At 40.6% G+C, this 22,457-nt stretch overlaps 1 protein-coding gene and 1 long non-coding RNA gene across 5 annotated transcripts in view; one reads left to right on the top strand and one right to left on the bottom strand.

Moving 5' to 3' along the window:
• Window positions 1-22,457, bottom strand: part of LOC308459190 — a 481,964-nt gene that overhangs the window by 375,778 nt on the left and 83,729 nt on the right. For 3 of the 4 annotated variants that reach the window (XR_013977876.1, XR_013977878.1, XR_013977879.1), the window contains one exon: window positions 20,723-20,808. This is a non-coding gene — a long non-coding RNA (uncharacterized lncRNA). Of the gene's footprint in view, window positions 1-3,026; window positions 3,665-5,470; window positions 6,343-20,722; window positions 20,809-22,457 lie in introns of all 4 variants that reach the window. The other variant, XR_013977877.1, reaches the window with a different exon arrangement.
• The window catches only part of PTPRN2 (protein tyrosine phosphatase receptor type N2), a 610,006-nt gene that overhangs the window by 562,022 nt on the left and 25,527 nt on the right, over window positions 1-22,457 (top strand). Inside the window, exons 17-20 of the mRNA XM_080974012.1 lie at window positions 2,635-2,712; window positions 8,997-9,116; window positions 12,199-12,365; window positions 20,330-20,383. Of these exons, the coding sequence (XP_080830138.1) occupies window positions 2,635-2,712; window positions 8,997-9,116; window positions 12,199-12,365; window positions 20,330-20,383 (419 nt within the window). The remainder of the gene's footprint in view (window positions 1-2,634; window positions 2,713-8,996; window positions 9,117-12,198; window positions 12,366-20,329; window positions 20,384-22,457) is intronic.

The raw sequence follows: 22,457 nt of genomic DNA, 5'->3' as shown, positions 1-22,457 counted from the left end.
AGCCAGAGTCCCAACAGCATCTGCTGGACCAACACTTCAGACATGCCATTTTACCCGTGAGAACACCAAGATCTACCAGCCCAGATAGACTTGTATCTGCTAAAGACTTGTGGTTGGGGCAAAATTGTGGGGTGTCTCAGGATATTCTGACCCAGTGATATTTTTTTCCAGTGCTAGAACTGAAGCAAGCTCACACATAAAAGTTCGTGCCTGTTTAGCGTCCTTCATTTAGGCAATCTGATTTAGCTGGGGGAAGTTGTTTTGCTCTTGCTATTTGGCAAACAATTGAGAGAAACTCTACTTCAAATTACCAGCAGGTGCCAAACTACCTTCCAACTACCTCAGTGTAGTCTACGCCTTAGGCAACACACTGCATGCTTCATCCATTGCAAATGATGTCCGGTGATTCTAGGCTGGTTAGGCCACCGCATCTCCTTCCTCAAGGCCACTGTTCCCTTTACCTGTACTCCAATTTTTGCCTTGTTATGTGTTTCAGGAGGGGGGAAAGGGAAAGCTGGGTTATGAAAGAAGCACAGCACTTCCAAATGTGGTCATGTAAATAAATGAATGTGACCTTCTCCTTTGGATATGCTAAAGGTGTTAAATAAAATAAAACGGAATCATTATCTACTAGAAGCAGCAAGCATGTGTTACAAATTATACTGGGTTTTAATATATATATAAAATCGTGTTATATTTTATTATAGTGAGGTGCTTCAGGTATCTGGTTTTTTGCCATTTCTTTCAATCATGGGAGCCACCCACTCAAATGAGCAGTGGCTAGGGGAGACCTAAAACTGCACAACTAGTTCCATGCTTCCAATGTATATTTTGGCCCGTGGTTCTTTGAGCAGTAATACACCCTAATGGATATTGTGTGCTGCATTTGAAATTATGGAATCTGCTGTTGCTATTGTTTAAGAATCAGGAGAAATCTTAACCAATCTGCTTCAAATCGCCTAGAGGCATACGAAGAGGTGAAATTATGGGTTTTTAAGAAGCAGTTTGTGATACCAGATGGGAAACTGATGTTCAAACAAAATAATTTAGAAACTGCACTGCACATCCCCAAACCGTTGGATGTGCCTAAAATAGCTTTTTGGTCCTGGTCAATGTACTATGTGTTGAATCCAGTGGACCACAAAATATGAAATGTGGTGTTGATGCCATGGAATTGGTTGCAGCCAAGGTCCAAAAACTCCTGGCTGAACATAATACCGATCATGTAGGCAGAACGACTCCACAAGTAAAAGAGAGCTTCTGAAAGTAATGAATAATCCAGGCCTGAGTTAGGAGATCTGTGATTGTATCACCAGATTTTTAAAAACAAAAATGGAAATGCAGGACTGGGGAAATAGCTCCAGAATTTCATTCCAGGCCATTTCCCCAAACAAAACCCCATGCTGCTATGTGTCACACAGGGAAAACACAAATACAAGCATCTATAATTTTCCCCTGGGGTACAAACAGCAGTACAGGGGTCTTTTAAATTGGAAAAATTGTGTGTGTGTGTGTTAAAAGCGCAGCCAGCAAACTCACACAACTACAACCCCATTAAAAGTAAAACCAAGCAAGTTGGAAAATGCAAACACGAATCTCCAACCTAATAAGTGGTTCCCCCTTAGAACGGCTGACTTGTGTTTATAAATGTTAATATATTGAGTGTTACAGGGTGCTGCTATCTGCTATTGCTTAAAATTTTGATAAAACTTTTTTTGGGGGTGGGTGAGGGTGGATTCCACTGCTCAGTACAATTTAGCACTTGTTGAAATAATTGAGATTTGTGCTCCTGCAACTGCAAGCATAATGTCAGCCTTGTTCATGAGTGTGAGTGTGTGTGTTTTAATTCTTTCTAAGGATTACAATCAATGGGGTTTTTGTTGTTTTTCTTGTGTTTAAATTCCCATCAGCCAATCTTGTCCTTATCAGGAGAATGGGGCCAAAGATTTAAGACCAGAAAACCCACCCATCTGTTTGAAAACACTCATTGTAACTACCTAATCCTATTTACTCTCCGTAGCTTTGTTTCTGAGGATCTCTTTTTCCCCTACTCAGTCACTCTTTGAAATAGATGTAATAATTAAGGTCTTTAAACAGAACTTCTTTTATTGAGGGTTAGAAGCCTGCATTTTTAAACAAACAAACTGACCAGAAAAGGCCAGGATTGAGTTTGTTCTTCAGTTTTGGCTTGTTTCTAGATGCCCTTGAGTGCTATGACAGAAATGGAAGAGATGCTTAAATGTGCCCGGCATCCCTAATGCCCTGCATTGAGAAATGTTTTGAAGTGGCCTGTAGGTTGCTATGAGACTGAAAACCCCGAGTAAATGCTTTTTTTTTGCTTTTTTTTTGTCAGCAAATGCTCCTTAAATGATTTCACGTTACATATTTAGAACATAGATCGCTGATCTTGTGACATCTTAGTATTAGACGACACATTCTGTTCTGCTGGAGAAAGGAACTCTTATTCTGAGGAAAGGAAATAACAGACTTTTTCCTCCTTTCAAGAGAAGTGCTCTCCTAGTTGATCAGTTCACTAATGCACTGCAAAACTGCTATTTTCGCTGTTTTGTGGCAATTTTCTCTCCCTCTCTGTTCATATTGAGCACTGCGTCTAATTGCTTTTTCCTTTTTCAGATGGACCATGATCCTAGGAACCCTGCTTATATAGCTGCTCAGGGCGCCCTGCCTTCTACGGTCACAGACTTCTGGCAGGTAAAAAGCCTTTGTTGAACTGCTTTTAGGAACATAGGGAGGTGCTTCACCCTGAGCCACACCATTGATGCATCTAGATTAGCATTACCCTGACTAGCCATGGCTCTCTAGGGTTTCAAATGGAACATTCCCAGTCCTAATGGAAACGTAAGGGATCAAACTTGGGAACTTCTGCATACCAAGCAGATGATCTGCTGCTGAATTATGGTTCATGCTGCGGCCGTCCTTTTACAATTGTGTATTCATTTCTAACTACATTTTAAGTGTAACAGTATTGTGAGCCTGCAGCAAAATACAGGGTTGTAATATCATACATTGTTAGGGACGCGGGTGGCGCTGTGGGTAAAACCTCAGCGCCTAGGACTTGCTGATCGCATGGTCGGCAGTTCGAATCCCCGCGGCGGGGTGAGCTCCCGTCGTTCGGTCCCAGTTCCTGCCCACCTAGCAGTTCGAAAGCACAATTAAGTGCAAGTAGATAAATAGGTACCGCTTTATAGCAGGAAGGTAAACGGCGTTTCCGTGTGCTGCTCTGGTGCCGGTTCGCCAGAGCAGCTTCGTCACGCTGGCCACGTGACCCGGAAGTGTCTGCGGACAGCGCTGGCTCCCGGCCTCTAGAGTGAAATGAGCGCACAACCCTAGAGTCTGTCAAGACTGGCCCGTACGGGCAGGGGTACCTTTACCTTTACCTTTAATATCATACATGTAATATTAAAAACCTGCACTGGGTTGGGTATAACTATGGCGGTGATTTTGTTTGTGGACAAATGGATTCGGTTCAATGTACACTCCGCAGATGTGCAAGCGGGGTCTGTGTGTTGGGGTGAAACATGCCCCCACTCCTCACATCACAGAAAGGCCGAAAGGTTCTCCTGAAGGACCATGGAGCAATTTAAGCTGTGCTGAATGAGTCTGTGTGTGGAATCTTAGCATGCCAAGTTGAAGCAAACCTGGGCTGTGGGAATAGAATGGGTATCAGCAGAATTTGAGGTGACAATTGAGTTGTCAAATTTGGGGTGGGAGAAGGGAGAACTGAGATGGAAAATGGTTCCTACCTAGGATCTGCTGAGAAGAGAACATCATGGGAACCCCAAGGAAAAGTAGCAGTCACTCAATTCCTAGCAGGAGGTTTAGGGAAGTGTGCTACGATCCAGATGTGGCCTTATTCCTATCTAACAGCATGTGCACAGGGTTGGAATATGTCGTTTGCTTGCCACTAATGCAATTTTCTAATTTTCAAAGTACTTTGTAATGCAAGCCTAGAGCTGCTGAAAACCAAATACTTTTATACATTTGTAGGGCTTCCCTCCGGACCCAAGAAGGTGCTTTTTAAAGTTTAGCATTTCATGTTATATAAACTTTTTCCCATTAAATCCTTAACTGAGTTGGGGGAAGAAAGAAAGAAAGAAAGAAAGAAAGAAAGAAAAGATAAGATAGAGGGTCGTATTCACCTAAGTTTTACTCAGAGTAAATCAAATCCATTGAAATATGCCTCACTTAGGTCCATTAATTTAAGTGGGTCTACTCTGAGTAAAAGTTAGTTGAATGCCACCCAGAATATTTGCAAGTTCCTATATGTCTGTGTGTGTCTCAGACTAGGGGGAGGTTCACACAAGGGCAGGATCCCAAATCCTGTCCATTGTTTCATGAACCAAACAGTTGCTCCTTTAAGACTTAAGATATTCAAAACTGCTGCTTTTTGGAATTTCAGAATTCCAACACACTTGCAAGGTTTAAAAAGATTTAAGGTGGGCCAAACACAAATCAGCACCCTATGTCAAAAACAAAGCCACAGTTCACCTCTCCCACCCCATAATATAGTCTTACTTGGGTCACAGTCTTCAGTGTGTAGCTGGAAGTGTGGAAGCAGAAAAAAGATACTTTTTTTCCTTGCACTTTGCAAACCAAGCAATCTAGCAAGCTCTGGATTGCACCCACCCACCCCTGCCTCCATTGCAAAGATCATTCTGGCACCACCTTAACTGAAGAGAATGGGCAGCAGATTTGCTTTTTGCTTTGTTGTGCTTTTCAGATTCTCCCAGGGTATAAAACCTTGAATTCACTCAAAGTGGGGGGGGGGGGATTCTGATTGCAGAATAACGAATACTTAACGCCAAAAAAACCCAAGTTGCTCCACACCAAAGAGGTGTCATTTGAAGGTCCATGGTATCCAGGTAGCACTTATGCGGGTTGATGGAACCCATTTTCCCATGGGCCCCTGTTCTGATTATTAATTCAAGGCTCTCTTGAAGCCCACAGTAATAGCAGAACAACCCTACTCAACCCTACTCTGGAGTAGATCAGCCTCGCAATTGTGAATGGGTTGGACAAGAAGGGAAGTTTATGGGGGAACCAAAATACAACCTGTACCTCTATATCAGTGGGGTTTTACTTAGTGTTGCATTAGGTTAGTGCATGTTAAACCCTGATTTTCATAGTCAAACCGGTGCTCTTCTCCTTATTTCTCTGCAATACTTTAATAGCCAAAGTCCATAAAATTGAAATTAGGATATCTGGTTGGCCTGAGTTAGAAAGGGTAAACTTGCTTTTTAAGGGCTAATCCTGATGTTGCTTTTCAGTCCCATGGAAAGCAACAGCCATGAGCTGAACATGTCCCATATCTTAGTATTTTCAATGTTCCCTAAGATTTTTTAATGTTGAATTTGAACTGGGGCACCTTTGTGGGAACCTGTCTTGCTAGTTTTGAAAGAGCTTCACAGGCTGCCGGTTTACAAGGCCAGTTCAAGATTCAAGTCCTTACCTGGGTGCCAAGTTACTTAGGACTGCATAGGAATCTAAAGGAACCCCTCCTTGATTTCAGCCCTCCTAGACGCTCACTTCATCTGCTGAGGTCTTCAATTGGGCGCAGCTATAGTGTTCCACCTGTAGAATTTCCTGCTCCAGAGACTTTGCCCAGGATCAGCTTTGCAGTTATTTAGGCACCAGCGTAAAAACAATGAAGTCAACCAGGTGGCAACAGAGCTGTTGAGTAAGCAAAGCTAGGGTGCTTCAGGAAAGCCTTTCTGGATGCTACTGAGGAGTGAAATTGCCCTTCAGAGTGATGTCTCCTGCCTCCTGGAGAGCTCTGTTCGAATGACAAAGTTTGCATGTTGTGCTTGGTATGAACTTCAGGGGATACTATCAAGTCTCCGGCTGCCTCTCAGACTCATGTAGTTGTGAAGGCAGGATCTGCATAGCTGCAGAACATGTTGAGGGAAGCATCTGTCTGAGGGCATGAGCAAGAGAACTTTTAGCAGTAGGGATGGGGTTTCCTCAATCCCTTGGGCTTCCACCACCTTCTCCATGGAATTCAGTGGTTGCTTCCCAGAATGATCCAAACTAGGCATCTGCCCATTGTCAGGATCCAGGTCTCCTTTGGTCATAAAGAAGTGCTGGGTCCAGGTTGTGGGTATGAAGCTAGATAAAGATTGAATGTTTGTCATGTCGCAACCTGCATGCAAGCACAAGCCCATTCAGAACTGAGGCCCACAGGTGGAATCCAGTGACATCTGTTGGCTTTCCATGTATACAGCAAGATTTTGAACAAGTGATCCCAGAAGAGGTACAGTTAGGTGACAGACTGCTGTGTGCCTGGATTGGATTCATTTTAAAAGAGAGTTGAGGAAGGTTCTTCTACGTTTGGGGTAGGAGATGGGAATGGGAGACGAATACAAAGAATGTTTAGTGCAGATGTTTAATAGCATCTTTCGTTAATTTGTAGCAGTTAGTCTACCTGGTCAGCCATTACAAATGTTCCACTTGGTCCTTTGAACATATATTCTTACAGAAGAATGAGGGCACCACAGACTGGCCTTACTGTGAAGCATTTGATTCAGGAAGCAGGCGTCAAAGTGATGATAGTGTTTCTATGGACAATGGGAACTTCTCAAAGGGCAACATGCTAGAATGGTATATAAACTGTATAAATAAAATAAATACCTAAATATTATTAGAAGACTAAGTTGTATTTTTCCCCAACATCAATTATTATTGCTAATAAAATATTAGCTTAGGGAAAAGGATAGGAGAAAATGTTGGGGAGGTGGGGTTAATGGGGAAATGGTATAGACATCAAAGTGTTAAATATGACTGCAATATCCTAGAATTCCATTGTTGGAATTCAGTTGTGGCATTGATAGCGTTCAGTGTCATGTACCTCATAACATGACTTGGAAAGAAATATGGTACCCCAGAGTAGCTTTGAAATTGTTTGTTGAAATTAACTTTCATTTGGATTTATGCTTAAGGAAATTTTCAGAGATTTGAGGAAGTCCCTCTGTAATGAAATGCTGTTCTCCCTATGTCTTTCTTTCTTTCTTTTTTTAAGCCCATGCAAAGGGATGCCAAACTGTAAGGATTCCTCTCCCTCTCTCTAAATGAGTGGGCTTTCATAATGTTACACTTGGGTGGCACAAGCAACTGCTGGATGATTAGTTTATGACCTAGATCATTGTGTTTTTATTGCACTCATAAAAACCGTGTTTCTCCTCATTTTCGTAATGGCTTCATTGAGCTTCTATACCTTCTAAAGGCACATTAAATCGTTATATGATAGAAGCACAAGCTAGCCTGGCCAATTTGTGGTGGGGTTTCATTTTTTCTATAGTACAGATACAGTTAAAATAAGAGAGAGAGAGACTGTAGAATTCTGTGGAGTGGAGTATATGAACTAATGTAACTGGCAGCATCTTTCAATTCAAGGTTTTGCTGAAATTAATTAAAAAACCTCTTAAGGAAATAGAAAAATGACCCTTAGTCGTTATTCGTTGCTTTAGATCCAACATACTATTTTTGCATTGTTAAGAATTTGCAGCAAGATTATTTATACTCTCTGATTTCAGTGGAACCAGGAAATCACTTTGGGAATACAGGGTCAGCATAGAAAGTTTTACTCTTTCCAGAGAGACAGAGAGGTTTTACAATAAAAGTGTGTAAAAGTAGTCCCTAGCATTACAATATACCTTTGTCTTTGTCTTAATGCTATCCAAAATTTGTACAAAGGCTTTTTTCCTTTTAAAAAGAGTCATTGTTGTGTAAATAAAGCAAATGAAATTAAGGTAAAAATAAATCCCTGTGCCACAAAGAAGGAAGCTTTTAATTGAATGTAACATCCCTGTGGTTCTTATCCGAATGCCCCCTTTTCTTGTTTACTCCATTTACATTTCAATGCAGTTGCTTATAAATATTTCTGCGAAATAAACGTAACCTTTTTGCAGTAAGTCCAATTTCCTTTTCATGAGATAATTTTGTATGCTAATAAAAAGACAATGAAAATTGCATGCAAATATAGCATCAATGTACACCACAATAATGAAGACTTTTCTTGATTATGCAGCTCCATATTAATTCAGGAGGGTTTTTGTTCAACAACAGGCTGTTTTTCCAGCACAGATATACTACCCTAGCTTGTTTTGTTGCTTCTGTGAATAACATCTAGCGGACCTTTAATTGAGAGTGCCTTAGATTCTTGTTTGCTTGCTCTGGGGCGACACTACATTATTAAACAGTCCCACTGTTGAAGTTTCCTTGTTATCATATGTTCATGGTGATATCTGTATATTTTGGGAAAATATAGCCCAGAGGGTAGGTTGCATTATATTTTATTTTACATGTATTTCTTGAAAATTTTATGAGTCAAATCTGAAACCTGTAGTGTCGATTTTTGCTACTGAGTAGACCCATTGACTTATTGTAGGATGATTCATTTGGGATGGGAGGGGGAGAATAAGTATTACACCAATACAACTCCAGAAGGCAACTGGTTTTGTTTTTCTGTCTACTGTTTTTCTAGCATTAATATGACAGCTCAACTGATTATCTTTTAACATGACAGGCATCTAAAAGAAGCAGCATCTCTCTTTGACTTAGCATGACAGATTTTGCTGCTATTTTGTTAATTACACACATCCATATTGGGTTTGCGTTCTGCAACCAAATACGATGCAGCAGACTTTCTACGAAAAGCACTATTGTTTCCTCTGTAAATTGGGAGTGTGAAAGTGAAAAAGAACTGGAGATAATTGTAAAGAAAGGCATAGAATTTATTTTAGAAGTATTTGGAGGAATTCTTTGGAGATTCTTTAATATTTCATGTGAACATGCAAAATATGACGCTAGTTTATTCAGAGATTTGGAAGCAGCTGCAGAGAAAAAGTGTCTAATGAAAATGAAATACATTTCCTGTGAATGGAATAAATTTCGATTGTGTGTCTGAGTGCCGTAATTATACATGTCATGCAGTAATTAGGCAGTCACAGTGTGGCCACGGTGTCTTTCTTTGTGTGCAGATGGTCTGGGAAAACGGCTGTGTCGTTATTGTCATGCTGACACCCCTTGCTGAAAACGGAGTCAAACAGTGCTACCACTATTGGCCAGACGAAGGGTCAAACCTCTACCATATCTACGAGGTACTTAAACAAAATATCTGCTTGTAAACCTGACAGTAAGTGTGTGGATTGATTTCATACAGAGGAAAATATTGCTTAATGGGATTTGACCTGCAAACTGAGCTGAGGTCTACCATAAAATGCAATCTTGTGGCTCTTGAATCATTTCAGCTTCATTGAAAATTCTATGCATATCTTGATGGAACGGTTAGCAGGAAAGCAATTCTGTGCGGATTCTAAATATATACATGACCAAAGAGGTTTGAAAATTAGAATGCTCTCTCTCACACACACACACAGATGCACAGACATTTAAAATACAAATAAGGGGGAAATTAAAATGTATACATTATAAGAAAATATTGTGCCTATAAATATTTAACAGCAGCTGTAGGCTCCACACCCTATCAAAAGGCCTACCTATGATTTTGATAATTAAGCTAATTTTTGTTTAGCATTTTTTTCAATTCAGAACTGTAGATGTACATAGCTGCGACACCCCAAATAGCAGAATGCACCGAGGTGGCTGCAACAATCTGGTCTATCTTGCTATAAGACCAGGCATTGTGACTCCGTTATAAAAGCTGACTAAATAATATAGGGTGCCAAGTCCTGAGCAAAACCTATTTCAACCATAATTCCTAACAGATAGTGCATAGGAGGTAGACCTCCACCATCTTTCTCATTCTGTTCACTTGAGAACAACACACAAAAACGTATTAGGGATTAAATTTTTGCTTTGCAAAAAATGTGTATATTACGACAAATTGACCAGTAATGAGCTGCTGAAAACCAGATACATTTATACATCAGTGGGGCTTCCCTCTGGACCGAAATAGGTACCTTTTAAAGTTTCCATCCTGACCACTACTTTGTTGCAGGCAGGGCCTCTGCAACTGTTAAAACAGATATGGGGGACCCATAATGCTCCAGATGTTGAACTCCAACTCCCATGGGCTCTGGCCAAAATGCCTAATGGTCAGGGCTGGATAGAAGGTGTAGTCCAGCAACATCTGCAGGGCCATGTTAAGTCAGTTAAAGCAAAATTTGTTTCCTGTGTGTAAAATTGTCTTGCCAGGTTATACTATACAGAAATACTTTGAATAAGCAATAACTAATGGCAACACTTCTTGAACAAATATGGCCTCACTCTGCTTTGTATCTATAGATTCCAGCTTGATTCTATGCATAAGTCAAACAGCCATAGTTGTTGACTTCTACATGCATGGGGGAAGAGTTTATTATGCACAAGTGGCGGGGGGAGAGGAGGAATTCAATGAGGACTGGTAGGGCAGACCTCTTTTTGTTTGTCTTGGATCGTCAACAAGCAGTAGTCACATTCGATAGAGATGTTTAAGGAATTTCCTATTTTTGAATGCAAACTTAACTCAAACAGCACCTCCTATACGTTGAGATGTGGATTCTAATGTCATTATCCTTTGCATTTCGCGCCAAATTTTGCAGTGCAGTTCTTGGCTTAAAAAACAAACAACAACTCAAAATATATTTTAAATTCTGTATTTTAGGATAAAATGAAAAAAAATATATGCATAGTGTTAAAATAAAGGCTATAAATGAGTAATTTGCATTCATGGTTTGTTTTTAAAATGCGTATGTGCAGAAATGGGGCATGAATACATTCAAAAGTGATGCAGAACAGAAATTGATTGAACCAACCTTGCTTAAGTATGGATAGTGAATTTGTTTCTCTAGGCATTATCTGTGTCTGCTTCTAGGTGTGAAGGGCCATCTGCATCTCCTACAACACGTGTGTGTTTCTCTCACTTTCATAACTTTCTTTGGTGCAGGATCAGCTCTGATTCTGCTTAATGTTAAAGCAGGATAAAGAAGCAAAGATATATATTCGCCTAAGTTAGGTTGAATTACTGGTGATCGTATTAAAACAACTTAAGATAAGAGTTTTTGGATTTAAGCAGAATTAATAGGCTTAAATCAAAATCAAATCCTATTTGTAATGAACCACTCGCCAGGCATAGCAATCCTGTTCTGGTATCGCAGGGGCCTGATTCTGCATTGGGAATACAGTGGTACCTTGGTTTACAACCATAATCCATTCTGGAGGTCCGTTTGTAAACCAAAACAGGTTGTAACCCAAGGCGCGTTTTCGCCAATGGGGCCTCCAAAAATTTTTTGTTCGTAATCCCAAAAAAAGGTTGCAAACTGGGACACGCACTTTTGACATGTTTGTGATCCAAAATGTTTGCAAACCAAGATGCATGCAAACCAAGGTACCACTGTATTTAAAACTGCTATGCTGTGCCTAACCACTGGTCCATGTAGCTCAGTATTGTGTTCAAAGCTTCAAGGTGTCTAGGGTTGAGTCCAGAGCCTTAATGAAAAGCATATCCCTTACCACTAACAATGCTAGGTCCATCCAGCACAAATGTTTAGGCTTGAGATACTTTTTTAAGTTAATAAGATTAACCAGCTGCTCATCAAATAACCTGAGCCACATTACTTCTCTGTGACCAAACAGCAGGGGCAGTCTAGTCCATTTCAGTGTGTGAGGCAAAACGGGAAAGTTGTCGTTCTGTGTCCCCAAAGCCCCACTGAAGCCTCGCTTACCTGGGTCAGTGGGTCACACAATGACAACTTCTAGGCTCCAGAGAGATCTTACAAGAGCCCTATGGGATCCTAAGAGAGTTTCATGAGATTTCATGGGGCTCTTGTGAGAAGCTCCTCCTCCTTGCTTCTCTGGTGGGTAGCACCCACGTTTTGCAGCATTTTATTATTGTGTTGTTTACGATAATGAGGGTTTTTTATTGTGTTTATTGCTAGTTTAATAGTATAGGTTATTTTACGTGGGCTTTTTTTGCTTGGAAAAGTGGCATTTAAAATTCATACAACTTTTCCCATTGGAGCAGATTGTCAAAAATATGTATTTGACTTAAAGGAAGTAAATTTCAAGTAATAAGCAAAATAAGAAAAATTCCTAAATAAGCCCACTCCAACAAGGCACATGTTTTCTGTCCAAAAGAGGATATTTTGAAATGTCAGATATTCCCAATAGAACATGCCATGTGTGTGATTATCTGCTGTATTCCATATTTAATTCACTTTTATATTTTTTGTGCAACGGCAGGTAAATCTGGTCTCAGAGCACATCTGGTGTGAAGATTTCCTTGTGAGAAGTTTCTACTTGAAAAACCTACAAACCAATGAGACTCGAACCGTGACACAGTTCCATTTCCTTACCTGGCATGACCAGAAAGTGCCCACTTCCACAAGGTCCCTTCTGGATTTTCGCAGGTACAACACAAAGAGTGAATAGTTTTAAGTTAGGTGCATAAGTGGCTGGTGAGTCAGACATGCTTCTGGGACTGTTTCTGAGTGCCCCCTAAAATGCCATCAAAAGTTGTTCATAAGGAAACTCAGATATATGACCCCCCAAAAAAAATTCTTTCTAGGTTGAATAGCTGCCCATGGTTTCACATTTTTAAAAACTGCCATGCAGAAGAAATAATCCCACTTAAGAACCCGGTCGGGAACCAGGGAATTATCCTAAACCAGTGGATACTTTGAATGCTATGTTAGCCATGGAGTTGTAGGCAGATGTAATGGTGCAAATGGATTCTGTGTGTAAGTAAATAATGGCACACAGTATTTTTAGCACCATGATCAGTGTGCTGACTTGGAATCTAAAGCAGCGATTTTATCTATGCATAAGGTGTTTGTTTGCATTATATGCAGTGGCCACAGTAGAGAAACTTTGCCTGCACAGCCAAGTATGTTGTTGCATGTGTCTGCCTTCAGGTGCAGTTCATGCATGGAGCCCTTTTGCTAAAGTCATGCCAATGTGCCAAGGTAATGTCACCATGCCCTGCTTGGGGCATCAAGCGAAATGAACCCAATTGCATGAATTAGAACAAGGTTAAATATGAAGATTAAAGATGCCAGCGAATGCATCTCATGGGAGAAGCATCTTAAAGTGGGTACTAAACTGGCTGCTTCTTGTGGGCTGAGAAGCCATGAGGTGTGCTAGTCTACCTAACCCTCTCCATCCCAGACCTCCTAGGGTTAGGAGTGCCATTTCCAGGCTACCGTGTATACTGAAAACATTTTTGGTCACTTTCACAGTTGTTTCGCAACAAGAATCTGATGTCTAGTTTTGGGTAGTGGGCTGGTATTGCTTTTGATATTCCAACTGTCTAGGTAGCTTCTGAAATTCCACATTGTTTCTGAGGACTATCCCTCCTCGCATTTTGAAGGTATGCTAAGATGATGTTTAGCAGAGTTCATGGACAGTCTCACACTAGTTCATTGGAATGTGCAAATCGCAGTACCGCTTATATATGAAAGTTCTTCCATGTAATGCTACTTCTGATTAAAATACCATAGCTGAGTCCTCTGAACTTGCACTCTTAAATAAATGCTCTTATGAGGCATGTCGTAAAAATGCGCACTGGCACATTTAAAAGGGGGAATGGTCTATGTGGCTTACAGTTGCGTCTTGAAAAGCTTTGCGCATGTTGATTTCTGTTTGCAGGCTACATAAAGACCCACGGTTGCTTTTAAATTATTGGGATTTGTCATGACCTAGGTATGATTAACTTAATCTGAATCCAACCCACAGATTTTTCAGGTTTCTGCATTGTTTAAGTACCAGTCCTGCAGTTCTACATACCCAGGTTTTGCTTACTTCAGCTAAAAAAAATAAATCAAAATCAGAACACCAGCATTGGTAGACAGCAAGAATTTCTTCTTACTGCAGTCACAAAGGGGTAAAGGTTACAAGCCCTTTTTCAATGCTCCACCAAGGGCAAAAGGCCACAGGAGTAGAGGTTGGAGTGACTGAGTTAGAAGCCAGCTGGTTTTAAAAGAAAATAAAATGAACATGTAATCTGTATGTAGTGGAGGTGCTTTTCAGGTAAAGGTTTAAAAGCTATTCACAGTTTGTTTGCTTTTAAATAGAATCAATTTTACATATTTTAAGGGAAACAAAACGCTCCATGCTCTTTTTAAAGGGAACTTAAGTATATTGGCAATCGTAATTACCTTACAACTGAAGCAATTTAAGATCAGCCAAAGCAATAAATACTCTGCCTCCCTTGATATTGAAATTTAATGTCTCACACTTTCAGAAAAAAGTACCTCTGGCTTAGCTACTTTCCTTTTTTTGCAACTACAGATACTCAGATAAAGTTTTACTAAGTGTGACTCCCATCCTTTTAATGTTTTGACATGCATCTAACATGTTTATATACAAATATATATTTGTAAATGTATGTATATTTATATGCTTACATAGGTATGTATGTATAGATGCAAATATAAACAATTAAGAAAATATCACCAAGAAAAATTGGTTCCCCGCCCCATCCCCAAATTAGCTGGTCCCAGAGCTTCTGAAATATATGTGCATTTTTCACTCCTGGAAGCAAATTTTGTGAGATTCTGAAAACAACAAGCTTGCACTTCTTTTGTTCCTCTATATTAGACACTGTTTCAGATTCTATTGTGTTGAGTAGGTGAATTAAAATATTGTGAAATCTAGTATCAATTGGTGAATGAAGGCAGATTTTTCTTCCCTCCATAAGCTTAAAATATCCATGCAGAATGCAGTGCTTGATAAATGAAACTTCTCCTGAAAACACTGGTCAGTTTTAATGGTTATAGAAACCTAATTTTATTTTGAACAATAGACCAATCGTTTAAACTCTGGACTAGCTTGTTAGTCATGCACTGATAATGTGTAATTAAATATTCCTGGAGCCCAGAGGGAGCACATTTACACTTTAAAGAGACACTGCTAAGCTAAAAGATAATTAGCATCACATGTGAGGGCTTTGCTTAAAATATATATTATGCTATCACTGCTTGCTGTGTGCAATGGCATTTACTAACACTGCTCACTTTAAAAATGGTCAAATTCTTATTTTGCCAGCTAATTAGCGGTTGCCAGTGTCATTTTTGTGATGTTGCAGCTAGTAATATAAGCCCAGTTGCATAGTCACAAAAGTGATCATTGGAAACTGTGACTCTGCTGCAGGGACAATATGGGAAACCCCTTTTCTGAGCTTCTAACGACCTCTGACCTTTGCTTGCTGATGGTTTGCATGGTGATTTCTTTTTCACTCAATGAACCAAGGGTTGGTTTGTATTACTAATCATTCTTTCCTAGTTAATTCTTCCTCCTCTTCTTCTCCTCTTCTTCCTCCCTCTTGAAGTGTGCGTGCGTGTAAATGTATATATTTATATGTGTATGTATGTACTTTATTTGGTTCCTGGTGGCTCCTGGGTCCAGGAATTAGGTGTTCAACCTATTATTTGAGGGGTTGTACTCCCTCTGAGGGAATAGGTTTGTAGTTTCGGGGTACTCCTGGATTCCAACTTGTCACTGGAGTCTCAAGCGGCTTCTATAGCTGGAAGGGCTTATGCCAGGCTTAGACTGGTTTGCCAGCCCTGGCCATTCCTGGCTCAGGATAGCTCCCACCTGGACTACTGTAATGTATTCTATGTGGGGTTCCTCTTGAAGAAGTTCCAGGGAATGCAGCTAGTGTAGAATGTGGCTGCTAGGTTGGTAAGTTGGGCAGACCAATGGATCATGTGTCACTGGTCCTTAGAGAACAACACTGGCTGCCAGTGAGCTACTGGGCCCAATTTAAGGTATTAGTACTAGAATATAAGGCCTTAAATGGCTTGGGACTTCATTACGCAAAAGAGTACCTTCTCCAATATCAACCAACTTGAACCCTACAATGGTGCCACCATCAGGGGTGGCCCGGTAGGCAGTTACCCATGACAGGGCCTTCTCAGTGGTGGTCCCATTTATGGAATAAGTTGCCCTAGTGAAGTCTGTCAGTTTCCCTCACTATTAACTTTTAGGAGAAATTTAGAAACATTCCTACTTACCCAGGTGTTTAATGGTTGGCAATTCTATCCGTAGCAAACCTGAAATAATTAGTTTGACAGTAGGTGATTGCTTTTAGATGTTTTAACTGTTTTTAAAAGTTTTAATTATATCGTTTTAGTATTGCCATGTTTGCCACCCTGGGCTCCTTGAGGAAGGTGCAGCATATAAACTTAATAATAAATATTAAAACACCCAGAACCTTACTTTATCAAAAAAGGTTTTTACTGAGTTTGAAAGGACTAAACTTTGAATGAAACCATGTATAGCTCAATGTTCCAAAGCTATTTCTCAGCAAAGCTTGTTTTGAAATAATTATTTTCAAATGCCTTCTGAAATATGAAATACGATTCAGGTGTCAATAAAAAAAAGACAAATTATGCTAAGTTGCCCATATGATTATCTATAGGTAAGGAGCCATGCAGATTTTTAATGGGCATATGTGGGAAACAGAAATATGAAAATAAATGTCTTAACACTTCTAGCTAATCCTCGGAGTTGATTAACGCTTCACATGCCCCTGTGAGTAGCCTGATGTTGGTTGTTGTAAAGTGTGAAGGGCGGAATGCAACATCCCTAAACCCACAGGGACAGGTCCACCAGGGAGCCACAGTGCTAGCATGTGTTCATCTGTGTTTGGAGAGGCACATCTCTCAGTCACACAGCAAACACCAACATACCTGCCATACCACGTGAAGTGTAAATTGGCTTTTGCTGTGCATTCAGGAGACCAACCGTTAATGAGCTGCTGGTCGTGTATTTCTATCCCAAGGCCTTTTTTCCAAGTCCAAGACTATGCTATTTCAGCATAACGATAATCATGAAAATATTACCCTTAGAAAAGGATAAAATGTTAAACTTCCACCTCTCAGAAAGCCTTTGGCTCTAATTGATCATGCTACCTTGATTTCAAACCAGCGTCTGATATCCCCATTCTTTAGGATGAGAACTCAACCATTCACTCTGCGACAATTGTACCATTTGGTCCAGCACTTAACATTGCAAGAAGGCACATCATTGCAAATATAATTCTTCCCATTAATGCTGCCATACTGTCATGGTTGCATTGGGACTGGTGGGGTCAGAAGGCCAACAGTAGGCAGAGGCAGAGCCAAGAACAAGCAGAGCCAACTAATGCTGGTTTTGTCCCCATCCTCCTCCTTCCTGCTGATTTCTACCAGGGCATTGTGGAAATAATGAGGAGGAAGCTCACAGGCAGTGCCCACCCCTTGGACTGCTTGTAAGTAATGAGTGCCAGGCAGGTCTCAGCCTACTGAAGGTAGATTAAGGTTGGTGGGACATTGCCCCATTCGCCCAAACAGACCAACCTCTACCACATGGTTGGGGTCTAAACCACTGAACCTATTAGGCTTGCTGATCAGAAGGTCAGCAGTTGGAATTCATGCAACGGGGTGAGATCCCGTTGCTCTGTCCCAGCTCCTGCCAACCTAGCAGTTCGAAAGCACGCCAGTGCAAGTAGATAAATAGGTACTGCTGTAGCGGGGAGGTAAATGGCGTTTCCGTGTGCTCTGGCTTCCATCACGGTGTTCCATTGTGCCAGAAGCCGTTTAATCATGCTGGCCACATTACCTGGAAAGCAGGCTCTGGCTCCCTCAGCCTGAAAGTGAGATGAGCGCCGCACCCCATGGTCACCTTTGACTTGACTTGGGCATTTTAGTGCCTCAATCCAGGGGTCCTTTACCTTTTTACCTTACCACATGGTGGGCAGTTGGGAGTACCCCTCAGGTTCACAACTCCTCCATTTTAAATGGAAATGCCCTGCCCTTCCATTATGGATATAGTGCTTTTGCTAACCGTGCTTATAGTAAGCCTCAAACTATGGTCAAAGTGGGTTTGTGAACACTTGCTTGGGCTTAGTATATAAGCCCTGTTCAGGTTTTCTGTTACTGAGTAGAATAATCAGGCAAGGGGGGGCATGCACTAGCTCCACTCCCTCATTGCCATTCTAAATTGCTATGAACTGGAGCATAGCTGTGTAAAGAAGGAATTCTTTGCTATTTAGTGCCCTGGAAAAACCAAAAGTTCCTCAGCTTACCATGATGGAGGGCAGAGCCCAGACGATCCCTTACATGATTATGCCTGAAGGGATATAGTTAGTGAATATATCAGTGTACCTGCCATGCTAACCAGCTATCTGCGAAACCAAAGGGAAGAGGAATATCAGCATGAGATGGGAAGAGCCCACTGAGCATTCCTGCTAATCAAACTACAGTTTGGTGGTGTGACCGTGTTGGGGTCTGCACTGAAACAATACTCCAAGAATGATGACCCTTGTTGAGAGGCAGCCCTAGTGTGGAAATGGAAAAGGCGAAAGCTAAAGAGCCAAAGAGCCAAGTTGGGTGCACTAATAGGCTTGGGAATCCTTAGTGGATTGGGGATTTTTTCCTTTTGAACGGCAGATCCCCTTGCAGTACCACAAACTGCTTTTGGAAGACACTTAGATTTTGAAAGCAGCTTGCCATGTGGCAGCGGGATTGCTTTTTGAGAAACAAAAGCTCAAAGTCCATTTGGGCACATTGGAACTAATTTTGTGGTCCTTTAGATTTAAGCCATAGTCTGGATATGCTTTGCCTAAAGATGCCACTGCTTCAAAAATCTTACCTATTTCTGTGGTATGTTTTGAAGATTTTTATTTGTAGTAAGCCCCCAATTGCACTTTGCATAAAAAGGGGGGGGGTTAGTTTCAATGGGCTTTATTTAAAACCTACAGCCCAATTCACATAAAAATACTCTGCTGAACTCAGATGATGATGATATTAAATTTCAAATTTGTATACCACACTTCATCTGAGGTTCACAGCATAAAATAGAGAATAAAACCATAAAGTACATATTAAAACCAAAACCAAACAACCACCACCCACACCACAGAAACATTTAAGCAGGATCTGTGGGCTGCTGGGTTTCAATTTTAGATGAAATACTTATTTCCCATTTTAAATCTATCTGTGATAGTTGTTAAGGACTTTAATCTGACGCAGTAGAGCTCCTCTAATGCCCATCCTTGCAGCAAGTTTGTAAGATAGATAACTAACGTTCCCATTTTACAGATGGGAATTAAAGTTGAGGCGCTAAAATGCCCAAGGCAACTTTGTGACATGAGGAAAAATAGGCCTAGCTTCTATTTCTCTGAAAAACAGAACAATGAAGGCCTCAATGGTCTCTGACTGTCCCCACCCCCCACCCTGCTCTTTCAGGAATACAGCTTCTACATTTCATTTCTAAATACAGTTACTTTGAAACTAAGAGACGTCAATTTCAGTGAAAATGTGGAAGAGCACCAGTGCAGAATAATTGCAAGATTTAACATAAGAGGAACAAATTTATTTGTACTCTTCTACACATGGCATGAACAGGAAGAAACCAGGGTGAACAACATTGCTAAAACAATCTTATGTTGATGTTTTAAAAACGACGCCACTGATAGCATTTTTTTTCATTTTTTCTTTGCTGAAAAACAGGATATTTCAGTCTTATCTCATGCTGTTTTAGTATGTGGGAGTTACTGAGGAGCCGGGGGGGGGGGTTGCAGCTTCTGCGTGTATGTGAAACCAGGTTTCCTCACAGTGAGGAACTACATGCACCAAATAGGTCCTATGCGTCTCCAATCAAGCATCTAGCAGTGTACACACAGAGACCTTTTTCAAAGATTAACTCCTACTAATCAGAAGCAAGTTGGGGGGGGTGGACTTCTACCTGATTTCCCCTTTCCTGCCAAACAGCTGATTGGTGAGGTTTTATCTTTTGAAAAAGTGCTCTTCAAATGGAATATGCCTTCTATCAACTGTAGATTTTACATTCATTTGCATTACAGATGTGTGAAGTATATTTTAAAAAGTGCTTTACTGTTATGTGTGAAAATTCTGTTTCTTTTGACTCAAGAATTCAAGAAGACATGTATGTACAGGAGCTTCCATTTGCAATAGCCCACTGGGTTAGCACGAATGTTTACATGATCTAGCATATAACTAATATGTCTGTGTTGTAACACTTCCATGTGATTTGGGCTTGGCTTTGCATACAGGCACTGAGCAGCGACAATCTTGTTTGATAGCTAGACTGGCAGTTTCGAAGGTTGCTATTCTTGGACTATGTAGTTTTATCTATGGCAGTGTCCACTAGAAAATGTGCCCCGATGGCTATTTTATAGGAGGAATGATCGGAGAATTGCACCCATTGCCCTAACAATTTCATTAAGCCTTTAACTGGGAAAACGAGCTGGAAGATCATAGCCTATCTTTGGGGGGGGGGGGTAATATGTGGAAGATACTTTATTTTGGAATGCTTCTGATTACTTCAGAAAGTAATATATTTATCAATGTCTATATTTGTTTTATTACAGAAAAGTAAACAAGTGCTACAGGGGTCGTTCTTGTCCGGTAATTGTTCATTGCAGGCAAGTACCATTTTCAACCCACCCTCAAAAGAGGCTCACAAGGAGATTGCATGGACTGAACAAAATATGCAGATGATTCTGTAGCTTGATTTGCGAAATGAGCAAAAACTGTTCCTTATTGTTCTGCCCCCCAAAAAATTGCATTTGCTGATGAGGAGAGTCTCTAGTAAATGGGAAGATTCCTCACACTTCAGATTTCACCATGAAAATATGAAAGTTGCTTAAGCCCATCAGAAATAACCAGTGGGGTCTCAATACCATCTCACCAGCAATTCTTCCTTCTCCCTCCAACCTACAACAGTACAGTGCACACAGGCACCAAACAGCACTATCTCATACCTGCTTAGAAGTAAGTCGCATCAAGCTCAATGGGGTTTTACTCCCAGGTAAATCAGTGTACGGTTATAGCCTCACCCTCTCTGCATCTGTAAATAAATAGGCCCTGTTACTTGCTTGGCAGCTCATTGAACATTTATTTCAAAAGCCTTCAAACATTACTTTTCCCAGTACCACGTGTTACTGCTTTGAGAGAAGTTTCATTATACAGTTTAGGCATGGATTCCATACTGTTCAGTTCAAGGACTGGTGTGGTGTGGGAGACTCAGAACTGGGGAATCCAAGCTGCCTTTATTTGGTCCGTGGCTGCCTGTCTTTTTCCCTCCGTGTTCATAATGCCACAAGCTCATAGGAAGGGAAGAGATTTGAGACTAAGGAACTGCTAAACAGAATAGACTTCCAAGAAGCATATTACTTGGTAAGCCAGCTGAGAATTTGCTTCCAAATAAGAGAGTTCATAGATTGTGGTTTATAACCAGAAAACTCTGCCAGTTTCGAGGCTCCGTTGCGTAAAACTCAGGGAATTGTGCCATTTTCAAGACTCTAGTAGACTTCTGAATTTGCCTGGACTGGCACGGTTTATTTTGCTATAAAAGAGAAGAAGCACATGCCTCCTAATTTTCACATATATTACGATATCCTTGTCAAATATTTTTTTTTAATCGCTCAATTATTTCTATTGACTCTTAAGTCCAATGCCTAATGTCAAAACATTAACTCTGTGGTTAAAAACCACACCCCTGATCTAGTAAATTGTACTCTAGTAAATTGTACTTGCAAGATTTAACATAAGATTGAACATGCCTTCAAAACCACAGTAACACCACTGTCTTCTCCCCAAACCCCTCCAGTCCAGAAATAAGTTCTGTAGGTAAAGAAAATCAACAAAAGCAAATTACTTTAAGTGATATATCTCCCTCCCTCTCTCTCCGTCAAGCATAGTCACAAAAATGCCACCTTAAAAACTGGGGGAAAGGGCAAGAAAAATTGATTGCTTAGAATCTTAATTTTGTATACTGGCAACATCTATGAAAACTAACACCTTTCCAATTAGAAGCTGGTTTCTGACAGCAAATGGAAACTGCTTTCAGATTAGGGATCTTGACATCTTCACATGGATCACTTGGAAGTCTCCAAAATTATCGTGTGTGTTCCAAGGGGGTTAGAAATACTTTCAGAAGCTGCATGTTATTTCCCCCCTAACCAAGACAGCTACTATATTAAAGAAAAAGGAAATCGGCAGCATTTTTCCCCAAGCCCAGGTGGCTAGTATCCAATTAATTTATAAGGAAATAATACAATCCTTTCCCCCCAGTTTAAGAAGATGCAAGTGATTGTAAGGTTGGTTTGTTGACAAGAACGTTCCTATAAGCTCAGAGAGAGAGCAGTCATTTGGAGAAGATGCTACTCTGTCCTTTTAGCTTTTTGCTAACAGACCTGACTGAACAGCTCTTGATCATGGATACTTGGCTTCTAGAATTACTCACTTTATCACAGTACTCTTCAAAAATATTTGGAGACGTCTTTCCAAAATAAGCAAGTATTTGCCCTTAACGAAAACACAAATTCATCTTGCAGAATTGTAGAGTTTATCCAAATAATAATATAACAGCTGCCAAGCTTGTGAGGACAGTTTGTTAAAGAAAGCTTGTCTAACATATATCATCTTTCCACCTCAACTCAGCCCTTTATGCTACTATACTTCCAGCATCGCATTTCTGTCGGGGTTTTGAGCATG

The sequence above is a fragment of the Podarcis pityusensis genome (assembly GCF_964106645.2).
Source record: "Podarcis pityusensis genome assembly, chromosome: 12".
In the NCBI taxonomy this organism is placed as follows: Eukaryota; Metazoa; Chordata; class Lepidosauria; order Squamata; family Lacertidae; genus Podarcis; species Podarcis pityusensis.
This window is presented reverse-complemented; position numbering and strand designations above follow the sequence as displayed.